The sequence below is a fragment of the Sitophilus oryzae genome, unplaced genomic scaffold (assembly GCF_002938485.1).
Source record: "Sitophilus oryzae breed Bouriz unplaced genomic scaffold, Soryzae_2.0 scaffold_494_pilon_pilon, whole genome shotgun sequence".
Taxonomy (NCBI): Eukaryota; Metazoa; Arthropoda; class Insecta; order Coleoptera; family Curculionidae; genus Sitophilus; species Sitophilus oryzae.
This window is the reverse complement of record NW_022147078.1, coordinates 2,017,099-2,043,051: the sequence shown is the minus strand read 5'-3', so window position 1 is coordinate 2,043,051 and position 25,953 is coordinate 2,017,099. Positions and strand designations below refer to the sequence as shown.

General features: G+C 33.1%; 2 protein-coding genes across 2 annotated transcripts; both read left to right on the top strand.

Moving 5' to 3' along the window:
- Positions 1-857: 857 nt before the first annotated feature.
- On the top strand, positions 858-4,847 carry LOC115886569 (craniofacial development protein 2-like). Its single transcript, XM_030905801.1, has 3 exons — positions 858-3,902; positions 3,969-4,176; positions 4,296-4,847. Exon 1 carries the CDS (start codon positions 1,066-1,068, stop codon positions 2,011-2,013), a length of 948 nt encoding a protein of 315 aa, XP_030761661.1. The 5' UTR covers positions 858-1,065; the 3' UTR covers positions 2,014-3,902; positions 3,969-4,176; positions 4,296-4,847.
- An 8,163-nt stretch (positions 4,848-13,010) lies between these two features.
- Positions 13,011-25,507, top strand: LOC115886666. Its single transcript, XM_030905918.1, has 8 exons — positions 13,011-13,352; positions 13,506-13,703; positions 13,845-14,088; positions 15,677-15,888; positions 19,298-19,669; positions 24,408-24,605; positions 24,713-24,956; positions 25,250-25,507. Exons 1-8 carry the CDS (start codon positions 13,026-13,028, stop codon positions 25,462-25,464), a joined length of 2,010 nt encoding a protein of 669 aa, XP_030761778.1. The 5' UTR covers positions 13,011-13,025; the 3' UTR covers positions 25,465-25,507.
- Positions 25,508-25,953: the final 446 nt, after the last annotated feature.

The window sequence follows — 25,953 nt, the reverse complement described above, 5'->3', positions numbered from 1 at the left end:
CTCACCGTAAAGCAGAGATTTTGGTATGCGGTTTTCTTGCATTCTGCATACGTGACCAGCCCATCTTAAGCGGGATTTTGTAACCATGACTTTAATACTCTCGCAGTTAGCTGGATCGATACGTTTGAGACGTGATGGAACCATCGGATTCTTAAAAGTTGTCTCTGTTGCAACTTGTTTAATGCGTTCATGTGTCGGCGGTACGGCACCCAGGTTTCGCTTCCATATAACATGGTGGGAATTATTATCGCTCGGTACACCGCAAGTTTCGTTTTTGTGCTCAAGTCATGATTGTAGAAAACCCTGTCTCTTAATTTCCAGAATGCTCATGAGGCGCTGCTAATCCTGTGATGAATTTCAGAGTCGATTTTGGCCTTTTCCGAAATCAAACTGCCGAGGTAATTGAATTCCGCTACATATTCCAATAGTTCTTCTCCGATTTTTATAGCATTGTGGTAATCTTCTGGGAGAGTGCACATTATTTTAGTTTTGTCGATGTTTAGCTTAAGACCCAAAGCCTCGTATGCCCAGGTATATGCGTTCCACATTTCTTGTAATTGCTGTAACGTTTTTGCAACTATCTAGAGCGCAATCATCGGCGTATTGAAGTTCTGTAGTGTTCGTATGAAAGCTCTGGAAGTTATAACTCAAGAAAGAGGTACACAATAAGTTTTTCATTACTTCCTAAAATGTAGAATACAAAAAACAATAACTTACAGATAACAAATAATAATAAATATAAAAACTGATATCCAGAAAAAATAATCTATACTTTTCTACGATTATATCTATTCAATTATAAAAAACTGGATTAAATATACCTAATACCTTTAGTAGATTATTGTCTTTGAATATAGTTACAGAACTGTTGATAAACATTATCTATAAGTAATTTTAGTATATAAATTTTGTCATCCCTAATGAATTCTCCAATGCGAAAGTATACTTCGAAAGCAAGGGTTTTAGTACCTTTAAAACAACGGTTAGTACTTTTAAAGCAATCTTATAACGCGCTTAGTTTTTTTTATAAAACGACTCGGTATATAGTGCAATGTTCCGAGCAAAATGAAGCGATCACGAAAATTTAGAAGGAAAAGACCATACGTAAATCCGATTCAAAATGCCGAAAGCGTAGAATTGAATTTTGGTACGTGGAACATACGAGGTGGGTTAGATTTAAAAATAAATGAGATACTGGATGCCGCGAAAAAAACCGGAATAAAAATCTTGACTCTATCCGAAACGAAGAAAAAAGGCGTTGGTAAGGAACAGTTGGACGGTTTTGTTCACATATATAGCGGAAAAAAGCGACGTCATGCTGCTCAGGGTGTATCAGTTCTAATTAGTGATGAATTCAAGAATAACATCATCAAACACACGGCGGTCAGTAAGAGAATACTGACCGTCAAACTCAAGCTATATGGTTATAATCTATGTGTCGTAGCTATATACGGCCCCACTGAGAACGACCTACAGCAAGAAAAAAACATTTTTTTTAAAAACCTCAGAGAGACTTTAAGTGCTCTCAAAGACTCCCAAGAGAATGGAGAAACTGAAGTCATTCTGTTGGGAGATTTCAATGCCAGAATAGGAAAAAAGGTGAATGACAGAATCGTGGGACCCCACGGCGAAAAGAGTCCGAACAGAAACGGACACAGACTGATCGAACTCTGCACGGAATACAACTTGAAGATACAAAACGGTTTTTTTAAGCATCCCGAAACTCAATACACCTTCCGACACGGAAAAAATAAGAAGCATCAGTCGATCATAGATTACGGTATAAAAGAAGATACGACATGGACTGTTAAAAATGTGGAAACAGTTAAAGATGTAACGTGTGGAACTGACCATTTTCTTGTAAAAATGGCAATAAAGATTCCGATTCCAGAGAGGCGGGATTCCGTTATTCTCTCTGAAGATTTAGCAAATTTGAGAATATCATCTAGAAATCCGCCAGATATCGTAACAATTGTAGCTAATATATTTAATGCTGTCAAAAATATATTTTAAAAAACGAATAGTACATGGAAATTAAACTATCGCATTACATACATATACAAGGTAAATCTTAAATAAGTGTAAATATTTGCAGGTCTAGTAGATTACGACAAAATAAAAACATATTTTCTCTTTACCGTTCTTCAAATAAGTTCAAAATAACAGATATATTTTACTTTGAAAATTTCCAAAAAATTGATTTTTCGCTTAAATTTTGAGAACCACTGGATCTTTTCTGGGTTTTCTTTCTTGTAAATTTAATGTACTACCCGTGTTGCCATATTATAAAGATATTATGTTTTTTAACAAAAAATTTTAAAAAATCCAACAAAATTTTCAAAAAATTCCTAATTTTCAAATTTTTTTTTCGCGAATAAAACCTCATATGGTAATGTCAAAACAATTTCGGATGCACGTGATCAACTTTGAGTGACAAGCGATGGCGACAGCGCTGCCAGATTGTGATGGATTTATGAGATGAATCTTAATTTAAAAGTGACAAACAATATATTTTTTTTACGTTTTATTTTTAATTTAATAACTAATATTTTAGTAATTAATTGATTTATTTGTTTTACAGCTTATTTTACTTATTACATATTGGCAAAAACTAGGCCATTATGAAGATTATTCTAAACGTTATTATGGGTTATTTATTTATTTATTGATGTATACGCCATCAGTGGTAATAACAAGAGGGTGCTATTAATGCACAAACTAATAATCACAGAATTTACTAAAAACTAACGTATAGAAATAACTTTGAATGTGCTTATCAATCAAACTTACTTCTCTGACTGAAGTCAAGGGTAATAAAGGACCTTTATTGTCACGTTTTCGTTCAAAATAGTTTATCAGGAAAGCTAAAAGCTCATTACTTCGACTATTTAAATGCTTCGGCATATTTTCAAAACACACAGTTCTGTTCAAAACTGATCTGCTTAAAAGTACAATTTTTAAAAAAAGATTATGAAAATAGGAAAAAAAAAACGAGAATTATTCACAAAGATTCAACAACAACACGATATTATACAAAATAATGACTGACATTAGGATAATTGTCAAATAATAAACGACAACGTTGCTGAACACGGTGCAATGTGACCAACGTAGCGATAATAAAATTTGGTTTAAACTAATTTTTGGAGCTTTAATCTAAATAAAATATCTGTTACAATCATTTGCTCTATAAAGTAGAATGAAGAGCTGCTCGGTATCGCTGTATAATTTAATTATACAACAAATTTAAACCAAAAATTTTTGCCAAAATTTAATTCAGTCAGGTTCATAGACTTTATAGTGTCAATGTCGATATGATTGATGACGTGCATCGGAAAATGTTTTGCGATTACAATAGATGTGTTTCTGGAGTTGAAATACTAGCCCTGAAAATATTTGCACTTATTTAAGACTCACCCTGTATATTATTTGCTTTATCATATCAACCTTTTCTAACAAAATATTAATATTTAATAATCTATACGAAAATTATTAATTATTATCTATATTTGAATGTCCAGTAACTTATCTATCTGTTTTGTTTCTAGCACTTATCTTAATCCATAATATTTTATTACTCACTAATTTTTCAAATGAATAATAATTTAATGCTTTAAAACTAATTAAGTAAGTTTAGTTAAAAAAATATATTTTAAAAAATAGTTAAAATCAAATAATATTTAAATTGTTTTATCATAAATATATTTTAAGAAATTAGTTAAAATAAAATAACATTCAAATTGTTTTATCATAATACCTATACTACAAGAATAATTTGGGGAAATATGGACCCAGAAATTAATTAATTGCCAGTAAGTGAGGATTGGTTGGTTGAATAACCGATGATGATCAAATAAAATCACAAATTTTCAGCACAAATTTCTTGAGAATGGAGTAAAAAAGTGAATATTAAAATCATAAAAATACTAGATAATATTATAAAGTAAATCTCACTGCTTATTTTTTAGGGATGTCCTTGTTAGGTAATAACTAGAAGTGATAAATTACAATGCAAAGTTATACCATAAAGGAAGGCTTCCAGATGACACACCTATTTAAAAATAAACATTTAATTCTATGGAAAACATGCAATTTTTAGGCACTCTGCATACAAAAAGCATTAATGATTTTTAAAATAATTATATGCAAGCTAGAAAGAGGGAATTTAGACAATAGGTATTAGACAATAGTTTTTAGACGACCCTTATTTAGATATATTGACAAAGAATGTTATTAAATGTAAATGTTTCCTCATTATTTAACTAATGTAAACTAAACTATAATTTTATTTTCAGGTTGTAATATTCTGTGCTAAAGTTTTTCATTATTCATTTCATCTGACAAAGTTATTATATATTATAATGTGTATGTATTTAATGGACTCCATTTATGCTGTAACTGTAAATAATTTCTAGTTTAAAATTAAATCTAAATGCTATGTTTTACTGTCCATTCGTGCCTATGTTTTGCCTATGTTTGCCTTGGTTCAGTATGGCTTAGTGTAACAAATAGAGCCTTTGTCGAGTGTACTATTACCGTATTCTTCTGGATGCTATACCGGATAATGAAAAAATCGGCGTTCAGTTGGCTTGGAAATGAACATCGATGACATTCCCCATATAATTTTACATATAAAAAGACAGCGATGTTCATTTCATAGCCATTGCTGATGCCGTTTTTTTTCCCTTCATATTGTATTTTCCAACTATGGCTGAGCAAATATCTTAGCAAACAAGTGAGCAGTCAAAACCATGGAATAGAATAACTCATAGTCTAAAGATATTGCCACCAAATATGAGGATCCCCACCTGCAGGAACCCCAGTACCCTGTGATACAGATGTGCTAACTAAAAACCACTTCAGTTAACATAACATTGGTATGAAGACAGTATCTTTTTTTATTATTATTACCTTTTTATTAAAGTTCAGAACAGCATAATTGGATTCTTTGGAATAGTGATCAAGGTTTTCTCTGCCGTGCTCTTTTACTTGTGAATTCCAGGCTGAGGACGGCACTCTTTTTATTTCATTTAATAAAATAAGTAGGGCTATTTACAAATTTAGCGTTTGATTTACTTAACCTATTGTCCTCAAATTTCCCTAAGACCCTGCGCACACGGGTTGTTTGGCTCTCAAAGCGGAAGCGTATCGAACTCCAAGCGAACCTCCCTCCACTCTACTTTTGTACATAAATAAATAGTAGGTCCCCGGATGGTGTTTAAACTTAGTAGAATGACAACGATCATCATTTCCAAGCCAACACTGACAATGATTTTTTATCATTCTCTATGATATATAATAATATGAAAACCGACCAGTTTTTTTTTTATTTTTAAACTACTAATTACTAATAATCATTTATAAAGATATTAATATAAATTACTTTGACAATATTTTATTGTAACTATGAGTCATTGTAATTCGTAATCTAAATAATTTCAAATTTATATTAAATTAATTTATTTTAATAATAGGGTTTTGTTTTATTAACAACAAAGGAAAGTGCAAAAATGTTTGAGTACTAAGTCCTATGTGATTTTTTTGTTTAATTCTAAATCTTTATAAAAAAAACAATTAACAATAATAGTTTACTGATACCACGCTTAATTTTCTATAAAACAAAATAATATAATTTGCGTAGAATCTACTAATTGGTTTGAATTAAAAAAAAATAGGTGTTACAGAAAAAGCAGACAGCAAAAGTCCGCTGGAGAACTACCAAACCGTCTCAAATACTGACTTTTGTGAAAGCCCTGGGACTCTATGATAAGTTATAACTCAAGAAAAGAAAAAAATAAGTTTCTAATTACTTTATTTAAAAACTGTAGAATACAAAAAACAATAATTTACAGATAATAAATATAAAAATTGATATCCAGGAAAAATATAATCGTACTACTATTATCACAAATAACATATTGTTATCTGTGCTATTATATATATATTCAGTTATAAAAAACTGGATTAGATATAATATTTTTAGTAGATTTTATTGTTTAGTAAATCTATTTTCTATGAATATAGTTACAGAACTATTGATAAATATTATCTATAAGTAATTTTAGGATATAAATTTTGTCATCCCTAACGCATTCGAAAGTATACTTCAAAAGCAAGAGTTTTAGTGCCTTTAAAACAACTTAGCAATCTTATTATAAAGCGCTTAGTTTTTCTAAATAAAACAACTCGGTATATAGTGCAAAGTTCCGAGCAAAATGCAGCGGGAACGAAGCGTAGAATTGAATGTCGGTACTTGGAACATAGGAGGCGGATTCGCTTCAAAAATAAATACGATTATGGATGACATGAAAAAAACCGGAATAAAAATCTTGACTCTGGCAGAAACAAAGAAAAAAGGCAATGGTAAGGAACAATTGAAAGGTTTTGTTCACATATATAGCGGAAAGGACCGAAGTGCGCGTCGAGCTGCTCAGGGTGTATCAGTTCTAATCAGTGACGAATTCAAGGATAAGATCACCGACTGGAAACCAGTCAGTAAGAGAATACTGACCGTCAACCTCAAGTTATATGGGTATGATCTGTGTATCGTAGCTATATACGGTCCCACTGAGAACAGCCTATCAGAAGAAAAAAATATATTTTTTGAAAACCTCAGAGAAACTTTAAAAAAAGTCAAAGAGAATCGAGAAACTGAAGTCATTCTGTTGGGAGATTTCAATGCCAGAACTGGTAGAAAGCAGAATGACAGAATCGTGGGACCCAACGGCGAAGAGACTCTGAATTCAAACGGACGCAGACTGATCGAATTCTGCACGGAATACAACTTGAAGATACAAAACGGATTTTTTCAGCATGACGAAATTCAATACACTTTCCGACAGAGAAAAAATAACGAGCATAAGTCTATCGTGGATTACGGCATAAAAGAGGATACGAGATGGGATGTTAAAAATGTAGAAGCAGTCAAAGATGTAACGTGCGAAACTGACCATTTTCTTGTAAAAATGGTCCTAAGTATTCCGATTATAGAGAGGCTGGATATCGATATTCTCTCTAATGTTTTAGTAAAATTAAGAAGTTCGTGTATAGTTCATCTCCTTGAAGCCATCAAAATATCGCGGAATTCTGACAGTGAGGCTTAAAAAACGAAAATACCTACCTAGACTGGAATCGACTCTAGTTCAAATCGTTCAAATCGTGTGAGCGCCACACTTGCCAATGTTGTTTACCAAGTGGGGATACTTACCAAGTAGACGAGTCGTGAGAGTCCGCCTTAAGAATAAGGGCCTTGTTACTAATATTTGCGAACCCCGTGACTGGGCGAATATCTTCGAAAACAATGTGAGCAGTCAAAACCAAAGAATAGAATAACTCACAGTCTAAAGATATTGGCACCAAACATGAGGGTGTTCACCTGCAAGAACCTGCTAACTAAAAACCTCTTATCAAGGCTTTCTCTGGCGTGGTCTTTTACTTGTGAATTCCAGGAACTTCTTTCGTTTCATTTAATAAAATAAGTAAGGATATTTACTAATTTAGCGTTTGATTTACTTAACCTATTCTCCTCAACCAATTTCCCTAATATTGTAACGTAAGGTTGCTTTTTTTTATCTCTTACTAAAAATCTATTATTTTTACTGAAGGTTAATTAATCTAAAAATATTAGCGAATAATAATTACCAAAGGATTGAGGCACGGAATCCAGGTACGTGGAGAAGTTACCTATAAGAGTGACTTAGGTGCTGATAAACCGATTTGCAAAAGAGGCAACGAACGTTTAGGTGATACTGTCCCAAATATTACTGAAAAACAAAACGTGATAAAGGAAAAAAAAATTCGCACCATCACTGCTTTGCTTAAAGGTCATTATGGTGAAAACTGGAAAGAAGATAAAGATTTGGAATTTTATAAGTTCGTTCTAGATGAGGCAGAAAAACAGTCTGAGGAGCATAAAGGAGAAGAAGAAATTTGCGAGTATTTTGATGAGGGACCCAGCGTGAGAGTTTAAGATTTACTTAATTAGATTTAAAGTTTAGATAAGAAAGTATAGTTTGAATCCTAAACAATAAGATATTTTGCATTTGAATAAACTACTTTATTTTCGTCGATATTATTTTTTGCTGTTAAGTCGGTCAATTACTACAGTTTAATTTCAAAATGTACAATCTCCACAGTTTAGTTTCAAAATGTACAATCTCCAAATTAAATTTTTAAATTTCGAAGTTAATCCGCAATATTTTTTTATTTTTCTTGTAGCATGATGTACTAAGTACTTATCTTAAACTGTAGAGCCATTGAAAAATATGTTTGCATCTATATTTTGATTTATAAGAGTTTTTCGTGATTTTCTCAAAACTGACACAGAAGGAGATTGTACTTTTTGTTACTACACCCCTCAATTATTGTGTCCAATGAACTTATTTTGGTTCAAAAAATATATAACAGTTCTATGTCCACGCAATATCGGGGCACTATGTATACGTTTTTAACTATAAGCACATATTGACTGTGCCATACAGTAAAAATAATTACCTACATAATTGCTAAAATAGAAAAAAATATATTTCATATGATTCTGAACAGAAATGAGTAATATTTTTGATATAAGTTTTTAAACTTATATTGAACTAGTTCAATGATTAATCACGCTAAAAATTGACTCTCTGAAAGAAAATCCCGATATAAAACTTTAAAATCATGTTTTAAACACAAATAAACTCGAAAATATCATACAATAACAACATCCTACCTTTTTAATCCATGCTTATCCAGAATATCACAAAGCAATCACAAAAAATACACTAATTATTCACAATTTTTACTAATTCACGCTCAAAACTTTATTTAGCAACGGTAAAATAAATCAATTAACATTTTCTATGCAGCTTTCTTGTCAATTTTCAACAAACCTAGAAAAACAGTCGCTTTTTTTAACCTGTCAAACTCGGAGAGTTGCTTGGATACCAAGTCAAAGCCAACTAAGTTAAGTAAATGAATAATATTAAGAGATTTATTGATGCGGTCGATTCTAAAATTGTCTTTTTGTATTATTATGTAATATTGTTAAGGTTTTCATGGTAAATTATAATTAAATAATGTGAAATAGCATATTAAATATGTTTGGTTGTATATATTTTGAAATAATATAATATATTCTTCGAATTTTTAAAAAAATTGTATTTGGTTATATTGAAAACTTTACCAAAAATTATTTTTATAATATTTAGGTTATTGTATTAACGAAAAAAAACGGTTTTTGACTCTTATTTCTTTGATTTTTGAACTCTGAATTCAATGAAATATATACAGAGCGGACAAAATATATATGGTCTCATATTACACCATAGGTATCTCGTAAACCAGAAGAGGTAGAAAAATGGTTAAATGAGAGAAAAGTTGCATCTTGTTGAATCCTACAACGTCATGTTTTGAAATTTAAAAAAATCCGATTACTTCCGAAGATATTCGGTAAAAACCGAACTTTTCCGATTTCGTTTTTACTCTATTCCGACTCTATTTGTAAAGATATGAGATTAACTATTTCACATTCCCTTCTGCTCTATAAGTTAATGATATCAGCTTTTCAATGCGACGTTTCGTTCTCAAGATACCATCATCAACTTTTTTTTTTAAATATGGACCTATATTTTTTTAATTAAATTTTTAAAATGTTATAACCTCTAAAATTCAATAATGTAGCACACTTACCCAAAAATACATGAAAAATGCTTAAGGAGTACAATATGATCGAAGAAAAAAACGGCGTCAACGATGGCTATGAAATGAAGATCGATATCATTTAATATGGGGAATGTCATCGATGTTCATTTCAAAGCAAACCGGACGCCGCGCCGTTTTTTTTTCAATTATACGGTATTAACCCTAGATCATATTTACGTGGATAAATTATTAATGCCCTAAGTTTAGCATTAAAAAATATGTCTCCAACATCACGACATGCCATTTTCAAACCTTCTTTATTGCACGTATGAAACGTTCAATAGGTTTGTCTTTCTCGAGGACCTTACTTTGCGCATGCGCATTAAAAGTTGCACGCATTTTTCTTATGAAAATCCATACACATACTAGATATTATTAAGAAGGTCTTAGGAAGTTATTTAAGAAAAAGAATTGAGTTTAAGTGTGGGGTACTGAGAAACCAGCATAACTTCCCAAGTAGCATTTTCACGACTTGCGACCACATGTTTACTAAACACAACGTTGGATTAGTTACAAAAAATAGTTAGCTCCCTACCTTGGGTATTAAAATAAATTTAAACGTTTTTATAACGTTGTGCCGACGTTGGACTAGTACTACAGCAAAGTAGGAAGCTTCTGCGACGTCGAATAAACGTTGTCTTGTAACCTTTTTTGCTTAAGTAATCTTTAGGTGATTCGGACAACGTAGTTACAACGTTGGACAATATAGAGTTTTCCGACGTCAGTTTCAGGACCTATTCCAACGTTATGCAAACGTCGTTTGTTTTACTAATTCCAACGTTGTTTAGATTTCCTTATTCTTACGTTGGTAGGACGTTGAGTCACTACCTTTTTGCAACTGTATTGAACCATAACCTTAAATCTTAAATTTTCACTTCATTGTTCTGTTCAGTCAGACAGATCAGTGCTGTTTTTGTTTTTATAAAAAAAACTTAATTAAAATGGGACATAAGAAAGGTACATATAAAACTAAATTTAAATATATATCGACATATATTACCGATAGTTTATCCACTCCCTCGTTTATTTAGATTATAGAGGGCGGCACAAGCTAGACTCTAGGATGACTATTAGGCAATCTTGCGACTAGTATACTACCTGTTAAGGCCGAACTGCGACTTTATTAGTCCAGTATGCGACTACTCGAACTACTCCATCTTAATCTCCAAAACAACAAAGTGAAAGCCGCCATGTTGTTAAATAAGAAAATGTTTCGTTCCTAAAATAGCAATTCCTGCTTTTTGAATACATTAACTTGAAATATTTGACCTTAAAAAACACGTGGAACCAATTTTTTCGACTGCGAATAAATTATTCTCATTTTACTAAAAAAAAAATTCAAGAAAATTTTTAAAACTTCTTTAATTTTAAGGCCCATTAGTATTTTTCAAAGTAGAAACAATACATTTATCAATAAAGTTGTTTACGTTTAACTTTTTTGCCTTGGGTAACGAGTTACAGAGTCGGTTAAAGTGTTTCAATAATTATGACCTTCAAACATCCTCCACATTTAAATACTTTTGTTTTGTTTTCCTTCACTGCCATCTGACATATGTCTCTAACTAAATCATAAAAATAATATTTTTACTATAATTATCCCAATTTAGGATAAAACGCGACTTAGACGCCATATTAGTTTTGTATTTCTGTGAATTAGGATTTTAAACAACGTTGCAGTTTGTACTAAATTAGGCTTCTAGCCAACGTCGGTATCCAACGTCGTTTCGACCCAAAAATTATTCTCCAAACTAGTGCAGACTAGGGTTGGCACGAGGTTGTGCCGACGTTGCGCCCCGACGTTTGGTCGCGTGACACAACGTTGTCCCGACGTCCAAATGCTGCTTGGGTTAAAAAGTAAAAAATAAATTTAAGAAAAAAACCTTTTTAAAAACAAGCTTTTATTTAAATACATTAAAAAGAAAAAATAAACTTTTTCTTTAAAACTTTTATTATGAACTTATAACGTCATTACACAATTTTATATTATATAAAAGCTTGTCGCGAGATTTGAGTGTACAGTTGCACTCATAAAAATCTGGTACGACAACTTCATCTTGTAATTCCTGTAATTCCAATATCTTGTAAACCTATCATTATTCCCATCCAGGATAAATTTATCGAGTTTAGAAGAACATTTAAAAAACTTTGTGTCCGAATATTACACACAGGTACTGAAAATTGCCAAAATGATCTGGCAAACTTCTTATTAAAACCGGCAGACCTTATAAAAAAACAACGAGACCTCTGTTCTTTTCTCTCTGAATTGTCATGAGCTATCCATAAAAATTAAAAATAGATACCTATAATCAGAAAAACAGTAGTTTAGAAATGAATCTTTTTTTTGTCATTTTGCAGGATACCTAGTAATAAAAATTACTTTGAATGCCGTAGACAATGATTGAGTATTAAACCTAAAAGAATTTCGGACTTCCATTGTACTACTAAACTACAAAAACCAAATATATCACACAATAAACAAAAATAAAACTAAAAAAACAAAATATATCGCTCAAGAAAAGAATGAAATAAATTAAGCCGCACGCTACTGACTCAAAGCTGCCGTAACTGTATGTTGTCGATGAAAAAGACTACGACTGGCTACGACACTGGTTAATTTCTGTGGCTGGCACCCATAATGGCGGTGTGCGCAAGGGTATGCGCGTAGCGTTCCCGCCAAAGCGAGTTGGCCTGCCGTGTGATTTATATGCCGTGTCGTAACCATGATAAGGTACGCGTAAATACTGTATGACGCTATTCGGTTTTCCGATATCTCTCTAATAACTGTGCCGGTCAGGCGCTGTGCACAATTTTAGAGGCCATAAGTGGGCGTGCTATATGCGCTAACTAGTAAACTAACTAGTGCCCGATTCCGAAAATTGGAACCACGAAAAACAATAAAGAAAAAACAAAGTTTGTAATCTGTATAATCTGTGGTAGTACGAATTTAGTAAACAATAAAATTCAATACATATATATTCATCATCATCTTTCTAATAACAATATTATGTTCTGGAAAACTTAAAACTACTTATACAAATCAATTCAAATCAAAAATTATGTAATTACTCAGTATCTCAGAACGTGTATCTCCAGATTTATTGACTTTTTTTCATAAAAAAAACACTCAAAAACTCACATTATCACAAAAAATACCAAAAGTATGATAAATGTCACCAGGCAACCCTAGTTTGAATAGTTTTTTATCAGTATACGCGCAAAAATTTGTCTCACCTGAAGAACCACTTGAGAATTACACAAAAATTCTTTGACACTGAACTGGGCAGATATATATAAAAGATAAACATACGTTTAATACTGGTTCAGTATATCATTTCAAATCCAAAATGAAGAGCTTAATGTTTGTAGTAGCATTTCTTTCTGCAGTTTTAGCTAGTGAATTTCTCCATCCACTCTCTGATGAGTTCATCGAACAAATCAACGCGCAACAATCAACATGGAAAGCTGGAAGGAATTTCGAAATTGAAGATTACGAATTGGTGAAAATTCTGGCTTCCGGATCAAAAGGAATCAGAAATAGAGAAGTTTTAGCCTTCAATGTTGACGCTGTTTCTGATGACATTCCTGAGTCCTTTGATGCAAGGGAGGCTTGGCCTAACTGTGCTGACGTCATCGGTTTGATCAGGGACCAATCACAATGCAGTGCTTCTTGGGTAATTACTCGCAATCTTATTCAACAATTTCTAATTATGGTCCCATTTTAGATCTCGTGATGACATCAACTTATTTATTCATTACTTAATATCAAAAATTATTTTTCATAACTTGTAGCAATGTATAAAATTGTTATTTTTCAATATATTTAGGCGTTTGCAGCTGCTGAAACTATGTCTGACCGTATTTGTATTCACTCAAACGCTACGAAAAAAATTCTGGTCTCTTCCCAAGATGTTTTAACTTGCTCCTTCATTTTTGGATGCGAGGGGGGTAACATTGACTACCCTTGGAGCCAATGGAATCAATTTGGTTATGTATCTGGAGGACTTTACAACAACACCTCTCAAGTAAGTATAGTATAGATACAGTTTTTTATTATTTTTCTTTTAATTAAACCTAAACAAAAAGAAGGTCATATACAACTAACTGAATAACATTCATGACAAAGTAGTTGAATAAATATATAGTCAACTGATAAATTTTTATAGGGTTGCAAGTCATATTTCTTGCCCAGTTGTGATGGCCAGCCCTCCAACTGTTCTGGAAGTGTTCGGACTCCATCTTGCGTACAACAGTGTGATGACAACTCACTTAACTACAATTCGCAATACACCTATGGCCAGAGAATACAGGGATTTTCGTCAGAATCACGAATTCAGCAAGAAATTTTGACCAACGGACCAGTTGAAGGCTCTTTCAACGTTTTTCAAGATTTCGTCTCTTATCAATCAGGTTAGTTTAAACGATAATAGTGGTAGTAAAAACTCGAAAATTTAGTTCTTAAAAGAACTGTTTGTGCTTAAAAGTACAGTTTTTAAAAAAAGACTATGAAAATCGGTAAAAAAACGAGAATTACTCCCAAATATTCAACAACAACACGATATTGTACAAAATAATGACTCACATTATGATAATTGTCAAATAATAAACGACAACGCGGCGCAATGTGGCCAACATAGCGATAAATAAAATTCTTCTAATAAAATTCGTATCTTAAATTTTACAAAAAATAAAACATTTTTGCCAATATTTCATTCAGTCAGGTTTATAAGCTTTATTGTCAATTTCGATATGATTGATGACGTCTATCGGAAATTGTTTTGCGATTTCTATAGTTTTCTTTTAACATCGTTCTGGATGTAGCACTAAATAGAGCATTTACAGAACCACTAGGGATACAATGGGGACTGTTAAGCAGGCTAGAAGACCTGGATTACGCAGACGATCTATGCATCTTTTCCCATTCACATTCGGATATGTCTCAAAAACTTCTTAGACTCCAAGAGGAAGCTAATAATGTCGGTCTTCAAATCAACGTGGCGAAAACCAAAGAAATGAGGTCAAATACTCCCAACAACCAAGATCTATACCTCTCCAATCGAGCCATCGAAAGAGTTGATGAATTTCAGTACCTGGGAAGTATGGTTCACAGCGATGGGGGCACAGAGAGAGATATAGAGGAAAGGATTTTGGAAGCACAAAGAGCTTTTGGCATGCTTACACCTGTGTGGAACTCCTCTATATATAGCAAAAAAACTAAAGTCCAGCTCTTCAATAGCAATGTCTATCTATTTTGCTTTATGGATGTCAAATCTATTTTGCTTTATGGATGCGAAACATGGAAGGTTACGCGTGGTCTCATGGATCGCCTACAGGTGTTTGTTAACAAGTGTCTTCGAAGAATATTGAGAATTTTCTGGCCCAATCAAATTAACAACGAAGAACTGTGGAGAAGAAGATCACAAAATCGAATAGATATCGAAATTAAGAAAGAAAGTGGGGCTGGATTGGGCACATTTTGCGCAGACCCCACAGAGATATCAGCTAGACAGGCACTTGAATGGAATCCACAGGGAAGACGTGCCAGGGGAAGACCAAGGAATACCTGGAGAAGAACAGTAACCTCTGAAGCCCAAGAGGTCGGGAAAACATGGGGAGAGATCAAACAGACAGCTCAGAATAGGATCAGATGGAAACATCTCTTAGAAGTCCTATGTCCCACGAAGGGATGACGGGAACATATATATACATTTAAAACTCATCATTACTCAATATAGAAATAAATTACAACTTCCTAAGACCAACTGTAAAAACCATTAAAGAATAAAGAAGAACGGGCAAAGTAAATGACGTCTAGGGCTTGACCTTTCCAAAATTAACACCTATTATCATTCCCTAGCCTTCTTTGACGCCGTTTTTTTTCGATCATACGACATTTCATTGATTTTAATGGAAAATGCGTGTTATTGGGACATATCTTTGAATAAAAAGATTAAGTAAGTTAGTTTTAAAGAAAATAAGTATGTTTTTTTGATTTTAGGAATCTATCAGTACGTGAACGGTTCACATGTTGGTGAGCATGCAGTGAAAATTCTTGGCTGGGGTGTGGAAAACAGCGTAAAATACTGGCTGGTAGCCAATTCCTGGAACGAAAAATGGGGTGAAAACGGTTACTTCAGAATATTAAGAGGTACAAATGAGTGTAACATTGAAAGTGATGCTGTGGTTGCCTTGCCAGATTTTAACAGGTTCTAAATAGATCGAATTTTTTGTATTAAGTATTAAAATAAAATTAAAAAAAATCAACAAACAATGTGTTTTATTTATACAGGATGAGTCTTAAATAAATGCAATTATTTTCGGTGTTGGTAGATCTCGATAAAAGAAACATATTTTATCTTTCAAATAAGTAATTTTTGAAAAAAAAAATATTTTGCTTAAATTTTGAAACCTGATCTTTTTTGTATTTTTTTTATAAATATTAGGGTTTTTAAGTAAAAATAAAAAAATTCAAGATTTTTTTCCAAAAAATCCAAATCTAAGTTAAAAATCGGTAGTTAAGGGCTCGAACACACTGACGACCAGGTCGCACCGGCCAGGCCGCAGCTATCTCTAAAACCATTAAATCAAATGATATAGCGCCATAGACTTAAAATAAAATATAGACTGAGCATCTCATTCATAAATAGCTGGAACATGCGGTCAGACAATGTCTTGTTATTGTTGTGTTATTGTTTTAGGTTATAACGAGTGCGACACGAGCGATAGATAGGTTGTCTCTGTCGTAACGGTCGTTCCCTGACGACTCTGCCGAGAAACGCAACACTGTCTTTCGTTTCTCAAGTACACCTGAACTCTCCGTATCATAGCCGGGTATTTTTTTTTTATTTTAATGAAGCAATAATTAAATTAAAAATATATCGTATTTCAATTTTTTTATATTTTATTAAGATTTAGGACAGTTTTTTTAAATAAAAGTTTAGAAAAAACGTCTTAGAGTCCAAAAAGGATAAAAATCATAAAATACACGTTATAGAAGAAATGTTATAATCGAAATTACGTAATTTTTGAAATTAATAATAAATTATTAATTTTAGTCATTTCAAACATTTACAACCCCTAATATTAATCAAAACAGGATCTATTCCACAGATATAATAGAATCGGCGACAGGGAGAGAAAAAAAATATGATTGTTGTAAATTTTTTTCTGGTTAAGTGATGTCTTTATTATACCGGGTGCGTCCTAAAAGTGGCTCATCCCCATAATTTTTGGTTTGGTATACATACATATCATATGTCAACTTTTGACATTTTCGCCTATGGTTTAATTGTAATTGTAACACGCGGTTCATAACGACAATTTGACTCGAAATACCAAGTGTGTGGTATCAATATATACATAAAAAAATGCTTTTTCCAAATATGCTAATGAGTCACCCTTGTTCCATTTGAAAAAATTGACATATGTATGATTAAAAATACGATTTGTACATCTTTTAACCGGCCTAGACAAGACACGAAACCCATTAGACGATCAAAATTATTTTCCAAGGCTCCTTGATTAAAACTTAGTGTTTTTTAACACCACCATGGCACCCTGGATTGAAATTTAAAATAGGATTTGTTTTTTAAGCGACAATGTCAAAAGTTGACATATGATATGTCATTCTATTCAGAGTATCATTTTTTATCGAATAAAGTAGCAATATACCGAGGGTGCCTTTAAAAAATCAAAAGATGTAATCATTTCGGTGAAACAGGAAGAGACCAAAACAATTGAATACGTCAATAAATCCTAATTTATGTCATATACCTACTAACATACAAATCTGTTTTTTTTTATCTGAAAAATAAAAAGTTATAGGGGTGAGCCACTTTTGAGACGACCCGGTATATTAAAAATATTGTTTCATAATGTAATATCATTTTAAAATTCTTGTATGTTATTTTAGATTCTGAAGATAATTTTAGAATAAAACCGGAATATATTTTAATAAAAAACATTATTAATTATTAACAGGGTTATAATTATGATTTTGTTACAATGTAAGTAAGTAAATAATGTAATGTAAGAGAAAAAATTCAGATTTTACATTTTACTAAAATATTACCTAAATAAGCGCCTTTCTACAACACTGACTCCCAATGGGTAAATTGAGAGTTGTCTACCGGTCAAAAGTCGTTTCAAGACTTAAATGGATTATTTAAGTCAAATTTCTTGCAAATTTGGCACTGGCGAACCATATTTTATAGTTCTTGAACAGAAAAAGTCAATAAAATAAACACTTAAGGACTACAAGCTAAGAAAATGCGTTAATACAGCCGGGAGGTAGCGGCAACAAAGCTTTTACCGCACACGTGCGACACGTACTACAAGGTAATAAATGAATGAATAGGCTCCCTCGCCTCTAATCGGTGTTGTCATATTGAAAAAGAACTTATCCTTTTAAACAGTATCCGACTTATAATTTAGTAGTATAAGGACTATTTAATACATCATGGAATATTAAAAACCTACTTTATTAATCTGTAGTATTAATACTCAATATATGTGTATAACAAGAAAAAAAATATTGATAATATTAAAGACGTGACAACATAGGCTGGATGAGGAAGGCTCGGTCGACTGTACCCAGAAGTAAACATGTGTACAAAAAATATTGTCTGTCCGCGTTGAGATGTAAATAGTGTAGTCTATATTTTATTTTAAGTCTATGGTTCGAGTCCTTAGAGTGCGTGCTAAGCGAAAATTAAGCGTCTAACAGCGCTTAGCGTTTTCTAAGTTGCAGAATTCGGGCCCCGGTCTAGTCTTAGCTATTCTTCTCTAGCTAGATCGTTTGCTTTTTTGTATGATTGATAGTAATAATATTATGTTTTGGGAAAACCTAACAACCTTCTAAAAAACAACAATATAAATAACAATGGCGCACTGTAAGTGAATTACACTTCTGTCTACCTTTTCGATTACTTTTGTCATTGAAAAACCACTCAAAGCCCAAGACATTTTTTAAAAAATATCAAATAAAAACAATAACTGATAAGTTACTTGGCAAATCTAAAGCATCTGCTCGATCGTTAAACTCATAATGTACAGGGTGTGTAAAATAAAATAAGTCTGCTTCAAAAGATTCAAGGACATTACAACACTTTGATTGTAAGAAAGGCTGGTACATTTGAAATAGGAAATTTGTATAAAAAACATAATTTAAATACCTACTTTAAATTGTAAGAATTATTTAAATTTCGTGCCAAAAACTAGGTTGACAACTCCTTCCTGGAAGCATAGAATTATGGGTAGTTAGTCGTTATGGTGTTATCAGTTGTTATTATTGATAAATAAACAAAATTGGAGAATAAAGAACGAAAATTATTTGAAGTCGTTTTTATTGAAAAGACTATAAAAATTGATGTTCACCATTTTATAAAATTATGTTTTTTATACAGTCGCTTTTTATACACAGCTCTTGAAAAACAGATTGAAATGAAAGCATCAAATTAGAAACTTGATATGGAGCGTTCTAATATAACTGTATCTCCCTGTATATTTTTTTTATCAATATTATTGGTATTTGCGTAAATACATTATCATTTTGCCTCATCTCGAGAATCTCTTGAAACATACATTGTCCGAAACATTATGAACTATATAAAGAATATAATTCAAATTACATATATTCAGTACAATTTTTTTCGTCAAGATGAAAAGTTTAGCTGTAGCGTGTCTTTTTGTGACAGTCTCTGCAGTTTTTGCAGGAAAACTACTTCATCCACTCTCTGATGAATTCATCGACCAAATCAACGCGAAACAATCAACATGGACAGCTGGAAAGAACTTCGAAATCGAAGATTACGAGTTGGTGAAAGTTCTGGCTTCGGGATCGAAAGGAATAAGAAACAGGGAAGCTCTGAAATTCAACGTTCACGATGACTCTGATGATGTTCCTGAATCGTTCGATTCCAGAGAAGCTTGGCCTGAATGCGCTGATGTTATTGGTTTAATCAGAGATCAGTCCAGATGTGGAGCTTGCTGGGTAAATGATTTTTTTTTCGTAAAAATTTGAAAAAAATTCGTTGAAGAATAAAAATGCATTCATTTATATGCGCCTGGTTAAGCTGCATACAATAATTTCTTATGAATTCTTACTTTGTCTCTGATACAATCTCAAATATTCTTCTACTGTTACCACTGTTGTGTTTTTTATTAGAATCTCTTCGTTCTTTGTTATCCTTCTTTACTCTAGTTGATTATCCTGGTATATTTGCATATATTTTAAAGCAATTATTCTTTTTTTATATTTCCAGGCTTTTGCTGGTGCTGAAGCTATGTCAGACAGGATCTGCATTCACTCCAACGCTACAAGAAAAATTCTGGTCTCTTCCCAAGACATTTTGACATGTACGCCATATAATGGATGCTATGGAGGTTCTTTAGATTCGCCTTGGCAACAATGGTACAACAACGGTTATGTGACTGGAGGACTTTACAACAATACTTCTCAAGCAAGTGCCTTAAATTAACCTAAAACATTGATACACCTCCTCAAAAAACAACAAAAATCGTACGAAAATATTTAGAAAGTTGTACTAAAGATCAGATCATTGATATGAATCTAAACACTGATTTTTTCAGGGTTGCAAATCATATTTCTTGCCCAGCTGTGAAGACCATCCCAACAAGTGTACCGATTACGTTGACACTCCAGATTGTGTGGAACAGTGCGATGACACTTCACTGCTCTACAGTGCCCAGAAAACCTACGGTTTGGAACCCAGTGGATTTTCAAAAGAAAAACAGATTCAATTGGAAATTTTGAAAAACGGACCTGTTGAAACTGGTTTCAATGTTTACCAAGATTTCATTTCATACAAATCAGGTTAGCCTGGTCATTTTTATAGAATTGCTTTGCTTATTGCTTTTAAGAATAATGCATTTTTGCGTTTATTGGAACTAATTCTGAAAGAATTTATTCCACCCGCTTGTTGGTACCTTCAAAATTGCTTTTTGTTTGAAGACTGGAACCTTTGACCAGGCAGTTTAAATTTCGAGGTTTACAATTCAAAGTTTGGTGGAGTATCATTCGGCATTGAGGGTTGGATTTTTGAAATTCAAATTACTCCTGGCAAACAAATAGATAGGTACCAATCAGCAGTTACTGGTCTTTGATATTGCAGAAGAATTGTTGCTATATGACTCACTTTCGAGACAAATATCGCCACCATCATTTTGGAAGCACTTCAGAAAAAAATAACTCGTCGTTTTTTTATTACAGGAATCTACCAATACACCACTGGGGACCTCGAAGGGGGCCATGCAGTTAAAATTATTGGCTGGGGTGTGGAAAATGGCGTCAAATACTGGCTGATAGCCAATTCCTGGAACGAGCGTTGGGGTGAGAATGGCTACTTCCGCATGTTGAGAGGAACTAATGAATGTGATATTGAAAGCGAAGTGGTTGCTGGACTACCGGACTTCACCAAATTCTAAACACTTATTTTTTTGTGTGTTACATAGAGTTTCTTGTAAAACAATCATAGTGTGAAGTAAATTCACAAAGAAAAATTTGTTATACAGATTACAGACTATGTAAAATATTTAAAGACAATAAAACCAATCAATGATACTTTTTTTTATTTAAAACTGATCATACTATAAATTAAAGAATAAATAAATTATAGTTTTTATCTAAAAACAAACTAGTTATATTGATCCAGCAACATACAGGGTAAATTATTGTTTACTAGGAAGTTCTACATCACAATACTTTTACATTACAAAACGACTTTAATATTACAAAATATACAAGGTAAACATTTAAAAAACCTATAGTAACATTTAAATAATGAGAAATCACAGTAGAAATCTGACTACACCACTGGATTGAATGTAAAAAACCTATATTAGAAATTAAAATCAGTTTTTTTAGTTACCTGATATTTTGAAAGATAACTAGAGGTGTCAAAAATGCAATATTTTCTTCAATTTTGCGTTTTTTTTAATTAGATAACATGAACACTAGTTGTATCAAACTGACTTTTTTGACTATCAAACGACAAAATCGACAATTTTTATGAAAAAAGTCGAAAAATTGACCATTTTTGTGTTTTTTAAACTAGGTTTCAAGGGCGCCCAGAAGAATAGAAAACAAAGTGATAAAATTGTGAAAATTTCAAAATTTGTAGGAAATTTTATGTAGTTTATGAATAATATAATCCTTTAAAAGCTTAAATGCTCTTGTTTTGTGAAAAAAATCGATGTTTGGTGGCAAATCACAAAGGAAACATCGAGGGAAATATGGTTTGACAATCTTGATGACATCGATATAAATTTCACGAAAACTAGTAGCAAATACTAGCTATAATGTGACACTCTGTACATACCAAAGAATTTGGCGTGTAGAATAAATATTCCCAATCTAAGTCCTTGAAATAAAAGGGTATTTTTGACTATGTATTATGAAAATTTCAAATATGTTGAAATTTTAATCCTTTTTTCAATCATTCCAGATCAATCGGTCAATCAGTAATCCGTACCACAAGATTCTCAAAAAGAGATCTCCTCACTTCATTTCAATGTTACAGCTAGAGTTCTATAAAACAGATTAGAATGAAAGCATCAAATTAAACACTTGATTGAAGCGTTATATGAACACTACTGGTCTTCCCTGTATATTTTTTTATCAATATTATTAGTATTTGCGTAAATACATTATCATTTTGCTTCATCTCAAGGATCTCTTGAAAAATACATTGTCTGGCTATGAACTATATAAAGAATATCATTCCAATAACATCAGTTCAGAACAAATTTTTTCCTCAAAATGAAAAGTTTAGCAGTAGCGTGTCTCTTTGTGACAGTCTCTGCAGTTTTTGCAGGAAAACATCTTCATCCGCTCTCTGACGAATTCATCAACGAAATCAACGCGAAACAATCAACATGGAAAGCTGGAAGAAATTTCGAAATTGAAGATTACGATTTGGTGAAAGTTCTGGCTTCCGGAACTAAAGGAATAGGAAACAGAGATGCTCTGAAATTAAAGGTTCACGATGAATCTGATGATGTTCCTGAATCATTTGATTCCAGAGAAGCTTGGTCTGAATGTGCTGACGTCATCGGTTTGATCAGAGATCAGTCCAGATGTGGAGCTTGCTGGGTAGGTTTTTTTCGTAAAAATTTGTAAAAAATTCGTTAGAAGAATAGAAATGCGTTTATTTATATGCGTCTGGTTAAACTGCATATAATTATTTCTTTCGAATTCTTACTTTTCTTTGATACAACCAAAATATTTCATTTTTAGATAGCTGTTTGTTTTAAAATATTTTTTTTATTTCTAGAGTTTCTTTCTGTGTATTAGTTGTCCCAAATATTTTTCTACTATTTCCACTGTTTTTTTATTAGAATGTCTGTTTTTTTATTAGAATGTCTTCGTTCTTTGTTATTCTCTTTTGTTCTAACACACCGGAAAAGTCTAGGGATATTACAATTTTATCCAGCCATCGTCAGTAACGGCCCGAACCAGATCCCTACAAGTTTCACGAGGCATACCCATTCTCAAAATTCTTCTTTGGACCGCGTCCCATACGTGCTCGATGGGGTTGAGGTCAGGAGATTGTGCCGGCCAGGGTAAGATGTTTAATTGATGAGCATTGATAAACTCACTTACCACTCTGGCTGTATGAGGCCGTGCATTGTCATGCATGAGAATGAAGTTTCTCCCAAATCATTGGCATATGGTAACACGACAGGCTCAAGAATTAAATCACGATATGTGATTCCTGTTAGAAACCTTTCAAGAAAAACGAGATCGGTTTTTCGGCCTAACTGGACTCCTCCCCAGACCATAACACTTCCACCTTGATAAGAGTGCACTTCCTGAACATGATCCAACAGAATAAGATTTCCCGTTTCTCTCCATACCCTAAGCTTTCTCGAATCCGGATGAATTCTAAAAGGTGACTCATCCGTGAAGAGAACATTGGCCCATTGTTCATTCGACCACTGAACATGATCTTGAGCCCACAAATATCGTACCTCTCGATTTCCTCTCGTTAAGGGTTGAGCTCTCCAGGGGCGTCTGCTTCTTAAGTTGACCTCCCTTAATTTATTGCGAACAGTGTCAGAACTAACGGTTACATTATGTGTTTCCTGGAGAATTAAACTAAGCTCTGGTGCTGTAAGAGTCGGTCGGCGTCGAGCATTTAATTGTAAAAAATGATCTTGCTGAGGGGTAGTAATGCGATGTCGCCCTGTGTGCCTTTCAGCAACATCACCACTTTCACGGTAGCGTGCACTTAATCGCGATATTACACTTTGCTTTGTATTTAATGCTCTAGCTACGTCGATTTGGCGCATTCCAGCTTCGAGTATACCCATAGCCCTTAGCATTTCGTCTCTGTTAAGATGTCTACGCTCCATAATGTCGTTTAATACTAAACAGAGTTATTTGAATGAATTCTGGCCAGTTATCATAAAAACATAGCCAGTACAGGTTAAATTCGAACAATTGATGCTAGGTGCTTTTTATACATTTGACAAAAAATGCACAAACACTTCTGCAAATATCCCCAATTTAGAAATAACTTGGGGGTGACTACTTCGTTTCAATCGAAGTAGAAAGAATCGGCCTACAAATATGTGGTTGTTTATTCAAAACATTTATTTTTAACTTTAATAAAATGATATCCCTAGATTTTTCCGGTGTGTGTAGCTGATTATCCTCGTATATTTTCGTATATTTTAATGCAATTATTCTGTTTTATATATATTTGCAGGCTTTCGCTGCTGCCGAAGCTATGTCAGACAGGATCTGCATTCACTCCAACGCTACAAGGAAGACTCTGGTCTCTTCCCAAGACATTTTGACATGCACGTTATCTTATGGGTGCGATGGAGGTTCTATAGACGCTCCTTGGAGCCTATGGTACGAAAAAGGTTACGTTACTGGAGGACTTTACAACAACACTTCTCAAGTAAGCGTCTTAAATTAACTTAAATTATTGTTATATCTCCTCCAAAATCCCCAAAAAACTAACGATCAGATCATAGATATCAAGGTTTATATTGTTTTTTTTTTCAGGGTTGCCAGTCGTATTTCTTACCCAACTGTGAAGACCATCCCAACAAGTGTACCAACTACGTTAACACTCCAAGTTGTGTGGAACAGTGTGATGACACTTCAGTAGTATACAGTGCACAAAAAACCTACGGCCTGGAAGCCTATAGCGTTTCGAGAGCAAAACAAATTCAATTGGAAATTTTGAAAAATGGGCCAGTCGAAACCGCTTTTGATGTTTACCAAGATTTTGTCTCATATAAATCAGGTTAGTCTAGTAGATAACTTTTAAATGCTATTGTTTTCCGAAGTATTCTCTACAAAGATTAATGCTTCTTCGCATCTGTACCTTCAAAATTGCGTTCATAGAAGTAAATCCAGAATTTAATATCACTGACAATACTGAATATATATTTTTGAGTTCCTCACGTTAAACCAATGGAAAGTTTTTTGACATCAATTGACTCTATGATATCAATTGAGGTCTTTGAAATGCTCAGTAATGTTTCAATTTTACGATATGTGACAAATATAAGTTTCAAACACTCAGTTTTGTTACAGGAATCTACCAATACACCGCTGGGGACCTCGAAGGGGGCCATGCAGTGAAAATTATTGGCTGGGGTGTGGAAAATGGCGTCAAATACTGGCTGATAGCCAATTCCTGGAACGAGCGTTGGGGTGAAAATGGCTACTTCCGCATGTTGAGAGGAACCGATGAATGTGGCATTGAAAGTTTCGTTGCAGCCGGACTACCGGACTTCACCAAATTCTAAACACTTGTATTTTTTTGTGTTAAATAAAGTTTCTTGAATATTATCATATTTTTTGCAAATATATGACTATATAAATTGTAAGTAAATGATTTTGTGAGGGAAATTCACAAAGAAAAATATATTATACAGACTACAGACTCTCTAAGATGTCTTTTTGTGTCTTTTTGTCTTTTTGCGGACGACACTAGCTTCACTTGGAGCAACAAGGACATCACGGCACTTCATAGGATTATATCAAATAACTTAATCACCATTAAATCTTGGTGCGATTCGAACCTCCTGAGTCTCAACATTTCTAAAACTAAAGCTTTGTCGTATAAAAACTCGTTGCAGCCTTTTGTACTTAACAACACCACCATTGACGTCGTCAAATCTGTAAAATTCTTGGGGCTTGTTGTGGACAATTCTCTGAAATGGGACATACATATCGAAGCTTTGTCGAAAAAATTGAGCTCTGCCTGTTTTGCATTAAGGTCTGTTTCTAAGGAG

Excerpts from the sequence above, each read along its gene's own strand:
- LOC115886569 (XM_030905801.1), top strand. The coding sequence starts at position 1,066 with ATGAAGCGATCACGAAAATTTAGAAGGAAAAGACCATACGTAAATCCG.
- LOC115886666 (XM_030905918.1), top strand. The coding sequence starts at position 13,026 with ATGAAGAGCTTAATGTTTGTAGTAGCATTTCTTTCTGCAGTTTTAGCT. Across the intron at positions 13,353-13,505 it reads CACAATGCAGTGCTTCTTGG|GCGTTTGCAGCTGCTGAAAC; the intron begins GTAATTACTCGC and ends CAATATATTTAG. Across the intron at positions 24,606-24,712 it reads TTTACAACAACACTTCTCAA|GGTTGCCAGTCGTATTTCTT; the intron begins GTAAGCGTCTTA and ends TTTTTTTTTCAG.